Source organism: Branchiostoma lanceolatum, chromosome 5 (assembly GCF_035083965.1).
Source record: "Branchiostoma lanceolatum isolate klBraLanc5 chromosome 5, klBraLanc5.hap2, whole genome shotgun sequence".
Taxonomy (NCBI): domain Eukaryota; kingdom Metazoa; phylum Chordata; class Leptocardii; order Amphioxiformes; family Branchiostomatidae; genus Branchiostoma; species Branchiostoma lanceolatum.
Genome location: NC_089726.1, coordinates 24902189 through 24915566, shown reverse-complemented (window position 1 = coordinate 24915566; position 13378 = coordinate 24902189). Strand labels below are relative to the sequence as shown.

Sequence of the window (13378 nt, the reverse complement as noted above, 5' to 3'; positions counted from 1 at the left end):
CCCCGCCGAGTCGCTGGAAAACCTCCAAAGGTCTGTGTCCGAGCCAGCATCTGCACCGCTCTCCCGTCACATAAACGGCTCGTCAGCGCCGGGACGAAAAATGCCTTAACTGACACAGACAGGCAAACTCCTCCCAAAACATGAACAGTCAACGACGTGAAGAAGCATCTAAAGCGATTTCACAATCGACCCGGGAAGATTACCGAAGTTACATTGTCAGTATGATAAGAGACATGGAAGTCGCGGAGCAAACAGGCAACTCACGACAAATCACTCATTTAACCAAGATACTCAGTGACAAGACAAACAGCACAGTGAAAATGCAATCTATGCACTTAGCGGGTGAGCCAATTGTGTCTTCAAAGCACCTTTTGTCATCATGGAACACTTTCCTCGCCCAAAAGTTTGCCCCACCACCTGCGTCTCCCCGCCAGCGTGAGACTACGGTAAGCCAGGAAGTCCACCTTAGCGACAATGAACTTGAAGAGCGCATGAAAGCCCTCAAAAGCGGCAAAGCACCAGGGTATGACAAAATACCAATAGAAGCCGATCAGCACTCTGTAACAAAGATAAATAAATACACTACCAAAAATATTTTTTGTTTTTTTTTCTTTATTTTCTTGTTTTCTTATGTTGAGAAATATTTTCTTATACGAAGACAAAAAAATCAAGAAACCTCTGCGAAGTCTTGTCTATGTCAATTATAACATAAATAATTTTATTTCTCTTTTCCTGAAGTTAAGATACTATTTCTAGCATAATGTTTCCCAATGGGCATTTTCTGGAAAAATAAGAAAATTATCTTTTGCTGTCGTACTGTAAGATTCGTTTTTGTTTGGTTGGATATGGTATTCTTAAAGATTCTTTCCTTAAGATATTTTTTTCTTAAATTTGATTCTACTATGATAATTTTCTTGAACGTTCTTGCTAATTTGTGCTCAAACAGGGATTCTTATTTGTGCTTAAAACAAGGATTCCTGCATACAGAATAATATTTTTGCTGACAGAAATTTAAAAAAAAAAAAAACAAGAAACGTATAAGGCAAAAGAGTTAATTCAACAATTTTGCGTGGATATTTGTTGCCTGTTGCTCTAGCATTTTCGAAACAGTTGTAACAAACTGGGTGAGATAAGTAACTGTTAACAGCCATTTCTAAAATTTATTTGATGTTTTAAATATTTCCTGCCCTACTCCAACGCACACGTTATTGATGTCAGTTTCCAGACTGCTGCACGATAGATTTACTATTTGTTCTAACATGTAGTAAAATATTCAAACATTTCTTAAATGCGTCAGTAGATTGAATCCTAGCAAAGTACTGTGAAATATGCCTTGGTGAAAAGACGCCTCAAGAAAAAGAGCCAGAAGTACCCGACTGTGAAATCCAAAAATATGCAAACAAAAGAGCTTGACTAGCACCTATGATCATGGGTGAAATATCCTAGATCTGCCATTTGAAAAATGTTGTAAGCCGTCAGAACATGTTCAAACAGTCAAAAAATTTAAAAATTAAGAATTAAAAGGTTAAAATGTAAATTTGTTCTGAATAAAGAGATATGTTGAAGTTATTTCAGATTTTTTCCAACATTTACAAGAAAGATATCAATTATGCAAATCAAGACCTAACTTGCATGATAAAATGTTGCATTTTCATGGTGGTAAAAGATGGGATTCATTCCACAAATAAGTCTCTTCCGGCGGCATTCGAAACTAATGTAACTGTTGATATGCGTCATGCAAATGCATGCCTTACTTCCAGCACTTCTTCATATATGGAATATTAAGACAACAGTACTGATCTACAAAAACATCGTGCGGAAGATGTGTGATGCAAAGTGTGCAGTTAAAAGATATATGTTTATAAGTGAATTATTGATGGCTGATGCACGGCACTTTTTACCGCTGCGCCAAAATATTTCTGCTGATCTGATTAAGGTGCCGACTGAGGTGATTCTTTAACCGCTTCATATTGTCCGAGTGTTTTAAATGTGTCCTTTTTATGAGTTCTTTGCGAAATAAAGAAGATGTTGAACACACGAGGCAAAACAGTTCGTAGAGTTGCTATCTGTTAGTGTAATATAAAAGTCGGAAAGGAAAAAAAAAACTAAATATCTCTACCATTTGAATGAAGATTCGTCTTAGTCTGAAAGACCCAAGCAACATACCCCAAACAATAGCTCTGCTCCATGTTGTAAATGGCCTGGAACATGCTGTCAATTGGCAGGCCCGTCTGATGAAGTCTCTCACCAATCGACATCAGACGTGTCAGCAGGCTGAACTGCTCCAGGGTACAGCGTGGATCCATTTCCGCAATTCTGCTTCCAGACATTTAGATACTGGAATAGATAAAGACATGAATATAGGACTTTAATCATGTGCCTATTGCTGCTTACCGATTCTTACACAGATTGTCGTTTATGGATGTGATGCAATTCTTTTAACCGTACTCGTTACGTGAAAGAAATCAGTCTACATTACAGGCTTGGGTTTTGTGGAGAGAAATCCTCCTATATTCTTTTAAAGTATACAATTTAAACTCTACTACTGGAAAAATTTTTGAGATTATTTCCGGACATTTCGAGTGACACCCACCCTTCTTGAGCGTTACTAGAATGAACTAGCAGAACTAATCAGTACTTTTATACAATAAACTAGAAAAACAGGTTGAACATGGCAAAGTCCGACTAGTGAATAAGCGAAATTGGTTCGTATGTAAAATGAGTTTGGATAGTTCCTATGGTAAGACAAATTGTATATTAGTATTGTTTACCTGGATGGCTTACGTTTATCAACGTGACAGAAAATACAGTTTCCGGCCAGGTGAACTGTTAAACTGCAGTTAACATGAAGCGTGCATATGGTTATTGACTGCTGTTTGAAAAGCAAAGTATAGTAACATGGATATGGTGTCTATTACAATGTACAAAATACGTCCTACTTTTAGGGACAAGTACACAGCAACAAAATAAGACACCAACCTTTGCACGCATTCATGTGATAGACAATACGCAGGGGTACTTTTGATAAACGATTAAATTGTAAAAACATTCCACTTTTGATAATTTCAGAGCTTCAAACATAGCCCAAAATATCAATTTCCACACATGTCGAAAATATGGCCTTCTTTTAGGGACACGTACACAGCAACAAAACATGACATTAACCTTTGCAAGCATTCATTTTATAGAACATGCATAGGGTTACCTTTGACATGAATCTAAATCAGGTCACTTTATTACTTTCCCATATATTGGGCCTTAGCCCTATCCAGACCGGGCTTTTTGGGGATATCTGGGAACGGGGGGGGGGGGGGTGGTGGGCTCAATAGGCCCCCCTAATAACTTCTGAACGGTATGATGTATCATTCCCAAATTTGTTGGGAGCGATGTTCATGTAAAGTTTTATAATTCCTAGAATTTTGGTGACGTTATGACGTAATATGACGTAATTATGACGTCATTGATATGATTTTATTGGCTAAATATGGAATTCCCGTAATATCTAAAGGTATTAAACAAAATAGTTTGTATTGTTGATTTTTAAGGTTTACCAAGACATTTTACGTAAATGGCAACTACGTTGACGTCAAAATGACGTCATTAAATGACGTCACGTGTTGTTAGCGACCCCTTGGGATCCGCCATCTTGGATCGGCCATTTTGAAATTTTCAAAAATACTTTTTTTCCACTTATGACACCAAAAACATTAAACATAGACTAGAAACGTTAATCTAAATGTTTCTGGTAAAGAAATTCCCACGTAGTGACGATTTTGAAGGTGAGAGCCTGTTGATACCTAAAATAGTGTAATGGTCCGCCATCTTGGATTTTGAGCGATTACGTCATCAAATTAGCATAAATTATGAATATTAAATCATGAAAGTTACATCTTATTACATATGATGCTATATATGTAGGAAAACTAGTGTAGTTGAGCAAGAAAACCTAAGAAATATCATTGTTTTAAAAAAATCTATGATTTTTGCTTAATATGCCTTTCAGAAACCCGTTGCCATGGCAAATTGAAAAATGATAAACTTATACTATTATCATTTTATTGTTGCCAACTAAATTTAAGGAGAAGTCACCAAGTTTGGTAGTCCTAGCATACGCCGTTTGACAGTCATACGATGTCAAAGTTTTCGCGGGTATTTTTACCCCCAGTATAGATAGGGTTAAACAAGAAAAATGTTTCAACCAAAGATGCGCTTCAGCTTTACGTAAATTAAAAAGCTGTGTAAATTATAATCTAAACTTTTCAGAGACCCTCATACAAGAGGTGCCTACACTACCCAGAAAAAAAACAGAACACTAGACTTACTCGTATAACCAAGAAAGATCTAGACAAGAAGAACATTATCTTTAACTAAATCAACTCGTTCTCAGGTAAAAAAAAAACTTCAGATTGTTGGTCCATACTAATCGAATGCAAGATAAATCCAGTAACCATGAAATAATCACAGACGAAAACCTACATTCCAATTTTAGTAGCCTTATGGCGAGGATTCCACCACAAGCAAGCTGAAACCAGTTAATGATTTTGAACTTCAAGTAAAAAATGAACTTCTAAAACTAGAGAAAACCGGATTTGCACACGTCAGTCTTACATGTTTATTCGGGGAATACCTTGAAACCGACAATTGTCGGGGCTCGCGTACAGAACATGCATGTGGAACCCGACAATTGTCGGGTGCCGCGCTACACGGGTTTGAAGTTCACTTCATTGTACGGTAAACTCTGTCTTAGAGTCTCTTAAAGAATCTTCATTGTGTGTATTCCGGTGTACGTATGTTAATTCACATGAACAGCCTTCCCCTTAAAAATTCGATGGCATATATCAGTGTGCAGTCTGAGTATGTTTTCGGCAGGAAAGAAAATCTCACTTAGTTACACCCAGGAGGTAAAGTATACATATACATTTAGTGACACAAAAACATTAAAAGGACCTTCTTGCATGCATGTTATTATCATTTCTCATTCTGCATTTATACTACACCCAGATTGTCCAGTTTAACTAACCTCCAAGCAGATTTCAAACGGTTAAATGGTAAAGTTTTTCGGGGCCCCAGTAACACGGAGCGGTGGGCCTTTCTACGCTGATCAGTTATCCGCGGGGGCGTAAGAAATGTGACCATTTGCCTTTCGACATCTGCTTGGAGATTAAATTGACCTGAATTTGAATTCATCTGTAAAGGAACTGTATCATCCTGGTTCTGCGCAGGCTCAAGTCATAGTCTTTCAGACTAACTAACAGAGAATAGAGGACCTCATGTTATATGCGATATAAACATTAGAGAAAAAAAAAACTAAAATCGGTATCCTGCGTATATATTTCTCCCGAAACATCTACAAAAGGTCTGAATTTCCAGCAAGTACAGCAGCATTTGTCCAGGCAGACTAAACAAAGAAAATAACACTACTGCTTTCTTGAAGTTCAATATTTCTAGGTTTATTTCTTTTTCCATAGCTAGAATCCTATTTGTCTGTAGTATAAAAGAACCCTCATCCCCATTAAATGCTTAGCTCTGGTTTGTACAATAACACAAAACTTATCTACCACAAAGTTATAGTTGATCTATTATGCAATTTGCTGGTTCAGAAAAGACATACAATAACAAGACTTACTTAGACTTACTTACTTAGATCCTCCCGTGCCAAGTGGCACATCGGGGAGCAAGCATCCTCCATTTTGTGCAATTTTAGCCGTGTCTTCCGCTCCTTTCAGGGTAATCCCCAGTTCGTCAAGGTCCTTCTGAAGCATGTGCCTCCATGTGAGTTTGGGTCTTCCCCGTTTTCTTTTCCCTTTGTCGGGTTTCCATTTGAGCGCTGTTTTTGCGTTTCGCTCCACAGGCATTCTAAACAAATGGCCTGTGTATTTTACTCGTCTTTCCGAGATGGTGATACTAAGGGGTTTTGTCCCACTCCTATTGTAAACTTCTTCATTTGTTGTTCTATTTTTATAAGTTATGTTATACATCCTACTAAGGCACCGCTGTTGGAATGCGTCAAGTTTTCTTTTCATTTTTGCTGTAATTTTCCATGTCTCGCTGGCATAAAGAGCCGTGGGGAGAACCACGGATTGAAGTAGCTAGACCACACGGTGTTTATTCGTCTGAAGACCGCCGCTGCTTTGCCTAGGTGGGAGTTTATATCTGTGTCATTGTCCCCTTCGGCAGTGATAACACTGCCAAGGTATGTGAACTGGGTAACGTTTTTTGTTGGTTCACCATTGACTTGCAGTTGTGTGTTTGGGGGGGGGGGGGTCACCAACCTGCATTGCTGTAGTTTTGTTCCCACTCAGTACTACTTTTGCATAGTCTGTCTCTGTGTTGGTGGTCAGGTCTTGTAAGGTTTGGTAACAATAACGATACAATAACAAGGCAGTCTGCTAAAACCTAAGGACTCTTCCCTTTGCATGGGTACTCAATTCGCTCACCAGGAGAAATTAGCGCGTAATTCAAATTCAAACAGCAGGCGGGACTGGGTGCGGTGAACGGCAGGCAATTATCACTTAAACTACTGCATATTTACAGGCATGCAGGCTGCAGTTGGCTCATTACAATATTAAAGTAGCTTATTATCACATTCAAATGATATCCTTGCAAGGGTAGGTCCGGGCTGCATTACGCAAACATAGCTGTTATGTTAATCCTTCCACAAATGTGGTAACATCTGAAGAAATAAATATGATGTGTCAAATTATGATACGAGTCAAGTTAATTTCTTGTATGATGCTGTGGTTAATGTCTTCCTTTCACTTTGAAGCTTGCTGTGCGGCAACATTGTTGGTCTCCCATCGCGTTTGGACGTCCACGCCGGCTCGTTGGTTTCAGCGCTTCATGTCTGGAGGATACGCTATTTATTAAGGTAAAATATACTCTGTGCCCAGTTTATTTATGGCAACAATAGATCTTGGCAACAATGGATCTTGCCCAAAGTAAAAAACCTTTAAAACCGCTGATCATATGGCCAGTTACAAGTTTGCTCAATCGGTTACGTCGTAGGACTTCGATCTTAGTATGGGGATTCGAAAGACCCTGGATCGTGTCCGCGTGTGGACATCTTTTTTTCTTCTTTTTAAACAACGATTTAATAATTTTGAACGCCTTTGTCTTATGAACAGGACTTCATGGATTCCAAACCCGGCCTTTTTATTTTTTTTGTTCATTGTAATGGAAAATACCTGTCAACGGATGCTTGCATGTATCAGTAACGTACTCATTGTGAACCTTAGCAAAAGCTCTTAGGTCAGGCTTGATAGAAGCCCCTTTCTGGGGCGCTGGTCAACAGCCCACGGGTAAGAATAGACAGGAGCCCCAGTATAGGCTTGATCCGCTTTGTCAGCAGCCCATGAGTAAGGCTAGTTAAGAGTCAATGAGTGAGGCTGGCCTTGAGCACCTTAGTGACGCAGGGCAGGTAGTGACGTATTTATGTTTAGCCATAAGTATGGCTAAACATATTGTTTTCTCTCATGTTTCTTCTTCTTCTCCTGTCAAATCTTCAAATCGATTCATCTCTGTCATTTTTTGACCAAATGACCTGAATTTTGGTACAGAGGTAATGTAGGCAAAAACCAATGTGCGTTCTTTTCCTTTTTTTGATATTGACCTTGAAAGTGATTTTATTGAGGTTTTTAGGCTATTTTTAGCATATCTTGGCCTCCTGCGCCCTGGTATTTCAACCGAATGACCTGAAATTTGCTGTATATGTGGCTTGAACAAATATTTAAAGGACTACATTCCCATTTTTGGCATACATATATTCAAAACGATTTATTTTGGGCTTTCTTGACAATATTTGCCACTTCTGTCACTTTCAATACTACATATGACCTACAGGTCATTGACCCGAAGTGCCTTGCACCTGGCCAAGCTGGAAGTTTGCTTACGAGGAGGAAAGACCGGACATAAACATTTAACGTGATTATCGGGAAAACACCATGTTCCCTTAAACTCAGTGGTTAAATTGCAGTTTAGGAAATTTTATAACAGAAAACAAGTTAAATCAATGATTTTGTGAATGTTTATTCTAGCATTAGTTATTCCAGATATTTTCAAACTCCAAATTCTTCAACACAACACGGGAGATCGTTTCTCCTCAGACTGGCGCGACACTCCTGTCAAAATTGATTGATGATCTCTCTCTGCCGCCGACTTCATACATGATCAAAGGCGGGTGGTAGGCGGTGCGCGGGGAAACTTAAACATATAATGTAGCGAAGTGTTGCACAAGGAATTCTCACGCTGAGGGGTACATGAAATAATGCTTACAAAATAGACCTCTATGAATCGGGCTACATTCAGCAATGGTAGACGGATTCGGGGCATGCCGCGCAAAACACATGGTCTCACTGGGGACAGGCGTTTTGGTCCCGCACGTTGTCGCAGCGGTGCGTCGCCGCTACGCGATCGAAAGCACGCCGCTGTCTGTCTCGGACCAACACGCGTCTCCCGTGATGTGTAGCGTCCACCACCAGGCCTTCCTACATGTCCTACGTACGGGCGTATGGATCGTAGAATTCGGCAAAAAAGGAATGATTAGGCCAGTAGAGTCAGTCCCCGGTAAGGTCAATGATTCGCCCCTTTGCGCTAGCTTGTAACGTAAATGAATGTACCCTCTGGTGGCCAAACTTCACTGACAAACTTTCTCCCTATTATCATCATGAGCTTGCGTTAGTCTGGTACTAGTGACTATTATGTGCCGGGAATGTTTATCTATCGCACGCCTTGGAAGGAAGTTCAACCATGATAAATGGTCGGCCGTTGCGAAAGTTTGGAATCCAATGCTGTTGATTTTCGTGATTGAATCTGTAAGAAAATATATTTTCATGTCGTTCATGTTTTTGGGACGGACGCCGGGACGGGGTGAATTTTTTCTATCATTTTCGTCCCGTTAGTAATGCAAATCGAATCGTGTTGCACAAGAGGCAAAACACTAAAAACGTGGGTCTTGTGGAGTGTTTTGGAGCGGGAAAATGCCGGATATTAGCCATGCCGAACAGTGTACATCGTCGCGCGCGGGTGACGCTCCGTCAAAACAAATCCGCTGGTGGTCTAGCGCGGCCACCGAAAATAGGCAGAAATACACAGGAGGACTTAGCACCTCTTTGTTTATGAGGGCAATTGTGAAAATCTTTTGTTACAAATTGTTCGAACATTGAAACATTTGGATAGATGGTTTGAAACTGTTCTAAATAAAGAGATTTTTGTGTAGTTACGTTCGAAATGTTTCCAACGTATGTGAAATAAGTTCAAACATGTTATAAGTTTAATTCTAATTGTTTGAACACTTTAGAACTATTGTGACTTAGACATTCTTTTAATCAAAATAGTTCAAACATATTACAAATATTATATTAAAACCCTCTCGGTGACTTTGAATTGACTCAAATATGTTGTTTTTGGTCATTTCCTTCGTCTCCTGTCAAGTCTTCATATGTATACTATGGAAAACTTCATTCTTCCCTGGGGTTGATCTTTTTTAATTCAATTTTTAACTGGGTTGATTATGCGCAAGAGTGTAATTTTCAGCGGATATTTTTCGACTGGTTTACATGGAAATGGCACGGAATATCCCATTCTTGCAAGGGGAGGATTATTTAATTATTTCTTTCAATTTTGAGCTGGAATGATTATGAAAAAGTCCATTTTTTAGCAGAAGTGTATTTGTTAATCAATTAGCGGATATGGTTGTGGACTGGTCCATATTGTGTTGAGGTGCTACTGGAAGACTCAATTTTGGACAGGGGTGATTCATTTTTTTAGTGCAAGTATTTTAGAATGGTCCATTGTTATTTTGGGAGAGTCCATTTTTTGCATGGCGAGGAGTATGGCTAAACATTCTGTATTTGCTCGCAAATGTTGCCTTTCTAGTTTCTTGTTCATTTTTTAATCCATTTCCGCTCGACTGCACTTCCGGTTGACCCCACTTTTACCAGTTATAAGCTTGACCTGGAAATACGCATTTCAAAGCAGAGGTGCTCGGACAGCCATTTTTTCTTAACATATTTTGGATGAATTTGGACTCCAAAGTTAAGTATTTTTGCTCTTCATCTTGACTGTCTCCTCGTTTCTTTCAACACCTGGGTCTAACGATTGTGAGACTTTGTCTGAGATTGGTTCTACATGTAGTAGATCATTATGTGTTTCTATAGGCCCGCCTCCAGTTCCATTGTTCCCTACAATTCTGTAATGACTTATCTGGTCCCTTATAACCCTAAGCCGTTCTGCCTACCGTACTCGCTGTCGAAAGATAAGATAGAGTTGGTGGTATACGATCACTATAGATAAGATAAGAACGACGTTTAACATGGCCCATGGCTTGCATCGGCTGATGCATATCCTCATAATCATCTTCTAGAAGATTCGTCTAGAAAGGAAAAAAAAAAGTGAAATGTATGAGAACTCAGTTATGTACGCAGTGTAATCAATTTTCAAAGTTTGTTTGGTGGTAGGACCTTGGTCTAAACCTTCAAATTTGGAAAAGATTTTGGTTTGTGCCCACCGGTTTCCATGGCACCGGACATTTTTCAAAACTTAGGATTCTCGCCAGGTGAAGGTATTAGTCTCCTCCAAAATAGACCATATTTGGAGTGCTATAACTCCTACGAGTTGACAAATGTTTTATTGATTCTATTATTTGTTGTTACCCCTATCTTCAAAGACATACCTGTAGTGAAGTACAGAAAGAGTTTAAAGATTATTTGTTTTCGTAAATTTTGTAAATTTACAAAAAAAGCCTTTTCAAACCATTTTCAGTGATCAACAGGGTAATTCAATTTGGTTGATTTTCGGTACAGGTATAGATTTACCTTTGTGTAGCTCATATTTAGAAGAAAAGGGTGGGCCCGCAATGTTAAGGACTATGGTGGCCTAAAGACCAAACCTTTGTTTCCGTTGCAAACGGATTCCATTCACGGAATTGTATGCTAAAATCATACATAGTTTGGCTATAGAAGAAGACAAAAATACCTTTCTCGCATTTACAAATATGTAAGTATCTTCAGGATGGATGAAGGGTTTCTAAATGGCGAACAGTTGCCGTCCAGGCAAAAGGCACCGATTGGAAAAGAAAGGCACTGAGAAAGGGGCTAAGAAAAACGATACAAGGACCCTGTATCGTCTAAATAGAGAGCTTTCTGGAAGCTGGAAAACAATTTAGACATGCCTGCTAACAAAACAGGAATTTGTGGATACTGGTAACTACGAAAGTGCAAAACCAACAGTTAAACCAACCAGGTACTCTGTTGGACTTCGAAACAGATTTAAAAGAAAAAAAAAATTCACTGGAGGTCTGTCAGACGCCCATCAGGATAAAAAAAAAAAAAACATGGAAGCCATTTATCCGTCTTAAACCAGCATGTGCAAACCAACCAGGTACTCTGTTGGACTTCGAAACAGATTGAAAAAGAAAAGATTCACTGGAGGTCTGTCAGACGCCTATCAGGACAAAAGAAACCATGGAAGCCATTTATCCGTCTTAAACCAGCATGTGCAAACCAACCAGGTACTCTGTTGGACTTCGAAACAGATTGAAAAAAACACAGATTCACTGGAGGTCTGTCAGACGCCTATCAGGACAAAAGAAACCATGGAAACCATTTATCCGTCTTAAACCAGCATGTGCAAACCAACCAGGTACTCTGTTGGACTTCGAAACAGATTGAAAAAAACAACAGATTCACTGGAGGTCTGTCAAACGCCTATCAGGACAAAAGAAACCAAGGAAGCCATTTATCCGTATTAAACAAGCATGGGCAAGTTTCGACGGGGTAAAATAACCATGTGCGTATGGATCTGGCTTCCTTCAGACCCATATACGGGGGTACGAATCGTAAACGGGAGGTGAAAAGAGGAATAATGGGCCAAAGGAGTTAGCATTCAAATCCCTCTCCGGCCAATCAAACCCTATGGCAAAACTCTTCAAGCAAACCCTGTAGCCAGCCTGTGGTAGAGACTTACATCGGTAGGATTTACGTTTCTTTGCCATGCTGTTCTTAGCACTGACGAAATTGTCAACATAGGGCAAAAATCTAATAATGATAACCTACTTGACCTGAACTCAACTTCCGAAATTTTCCCTGTGAGTTTATGTTGATAAAACTGATGTATAATCGGAGGGAACTGATATGCACTCGGTACGTACCCCGCTTTCTCCAATGGGTTGTACCTTTCTCATATAGCTTAGTTTTAAGAACTGATCTTGGAATTAAGATATTGTCGAAACAACCACCAGATGTCTTCTAAATTTTTTAACCTCAAAGATGTCAGCCCAATATTTCAATGTCTTAAATGGTTAAATCCTACTCGTAAAGCTATTATACCGCGGTTACCGATCTAAAGTACAACTGGACGCCAGAAGATACCCGTCAAAACGGTCAAAAACAAATAAAAACTAAGCCAACATCCAGTCTCACAGAACACAACAATATTTCCTACACATTAACCCTCTAACACCCTAACTTTTCTGGGAAATAAAATGACCGAACGGGGTCAAAACTAACTCCAAAATGTTTTGTTCAGTAAAATCTCCCTTTTCAGTTATTTCGCTGATCATTATCCGTAGGTTACTTTATCAATGAAAGAGGAAAGTTTTGGCATGTTTCGGTATGGGTAATTCCAGCTCATTATCATAATTGATTCAAAAAATCAGATGGACATGTTTTGAACTGAGCCTATTTTGACCTGGAGGGGAATTTTGAGGCCCACGCCGAATTTCAGGTTGCATAACGGCTTACGCTTGAGACATCAAACTTAGTAAATTTTCATAGAATGTCATAAACAAAGAATTCAAATTAATAAAGGAAGTTCAGTGTTTTTCCAGTTGCCATGACAAGGCATATCTTACAAAATCTGCTAATTTCAGTTCAAACAAAGGCGATTCAAGCCTTTGATGTTTCACCACATTTACTATCTTACATCGTTTTCATCTTATCTAATACAATGTAACATTCATGGTTCAACGGTCACAATTTATTCCTATTTGATGACGTCATCGGTCATAATCCCAAGATGGCGGATAGGATACTTAAAACTACATCATAATGACGCCATATTACGTCGCAATGTCACAAAAGTTTTTATGGTAATATGAATTTACATGTGCATCATCCTCTAAAAACTTGGTGGTCATTCAATAAGTAGTTTAGGAGTTACAGTAGGCAAGTCTCAAAAGCATGTTTTGAAAACAGCATATTTGGAGACTTTTCTCTATTGTGCCAATCTCAGTAGAAAATAAAGCTTAAAGATACGTTGAAATAGATGCTAATTGACTTTCGCCATGATTCTACAGTTTTTCACCAAATTTACAGAATTGTAAATAGTTCTTCGCTACCCTCTGAAAACGTATTGGTCATACGAGATTTAGTTTAGGAGTTGC

The 13378-nt window shown here is 39.0% G+C and overlaps 1 protein-coding gene across 3 annotated transcripts in view; it reads right to left on the bottom strand.

Moving 5' to 3' along the window:
• Positions 1 to 13378, bottom strand: part of LOC136435818 (uncharacterized) — a 41282-nt gene that overhangs the window by 5826 nt on the left and 22078 nt on the right. Inside the window, exons 2-3 of one of the 3 annotated variants that reach the window (XM_066429533.1) lie at positions 2785 to 2834; positions 2167 to 2337 (exon numbers count right to left, since the gene is read on the bottom strand). In XM_066429533.1, the coding sequence (XP_066285630.1) occupies positions 2167 to 2330 (164 nt within the window). In that variant the 5' untranslated portion in view covers positions 2331 to 2337; positions 2785 to 2834. Of the gene's footprint in view, positions 1 to 2166; positions 2338 to 2593; positions 2709 to 2771; positions 2835 to 13378 lie in introns of those variants that run through there. The other 2 variants (XM_066429534.1, XM_066429535.1) reach the window with 2 other exon arrangements.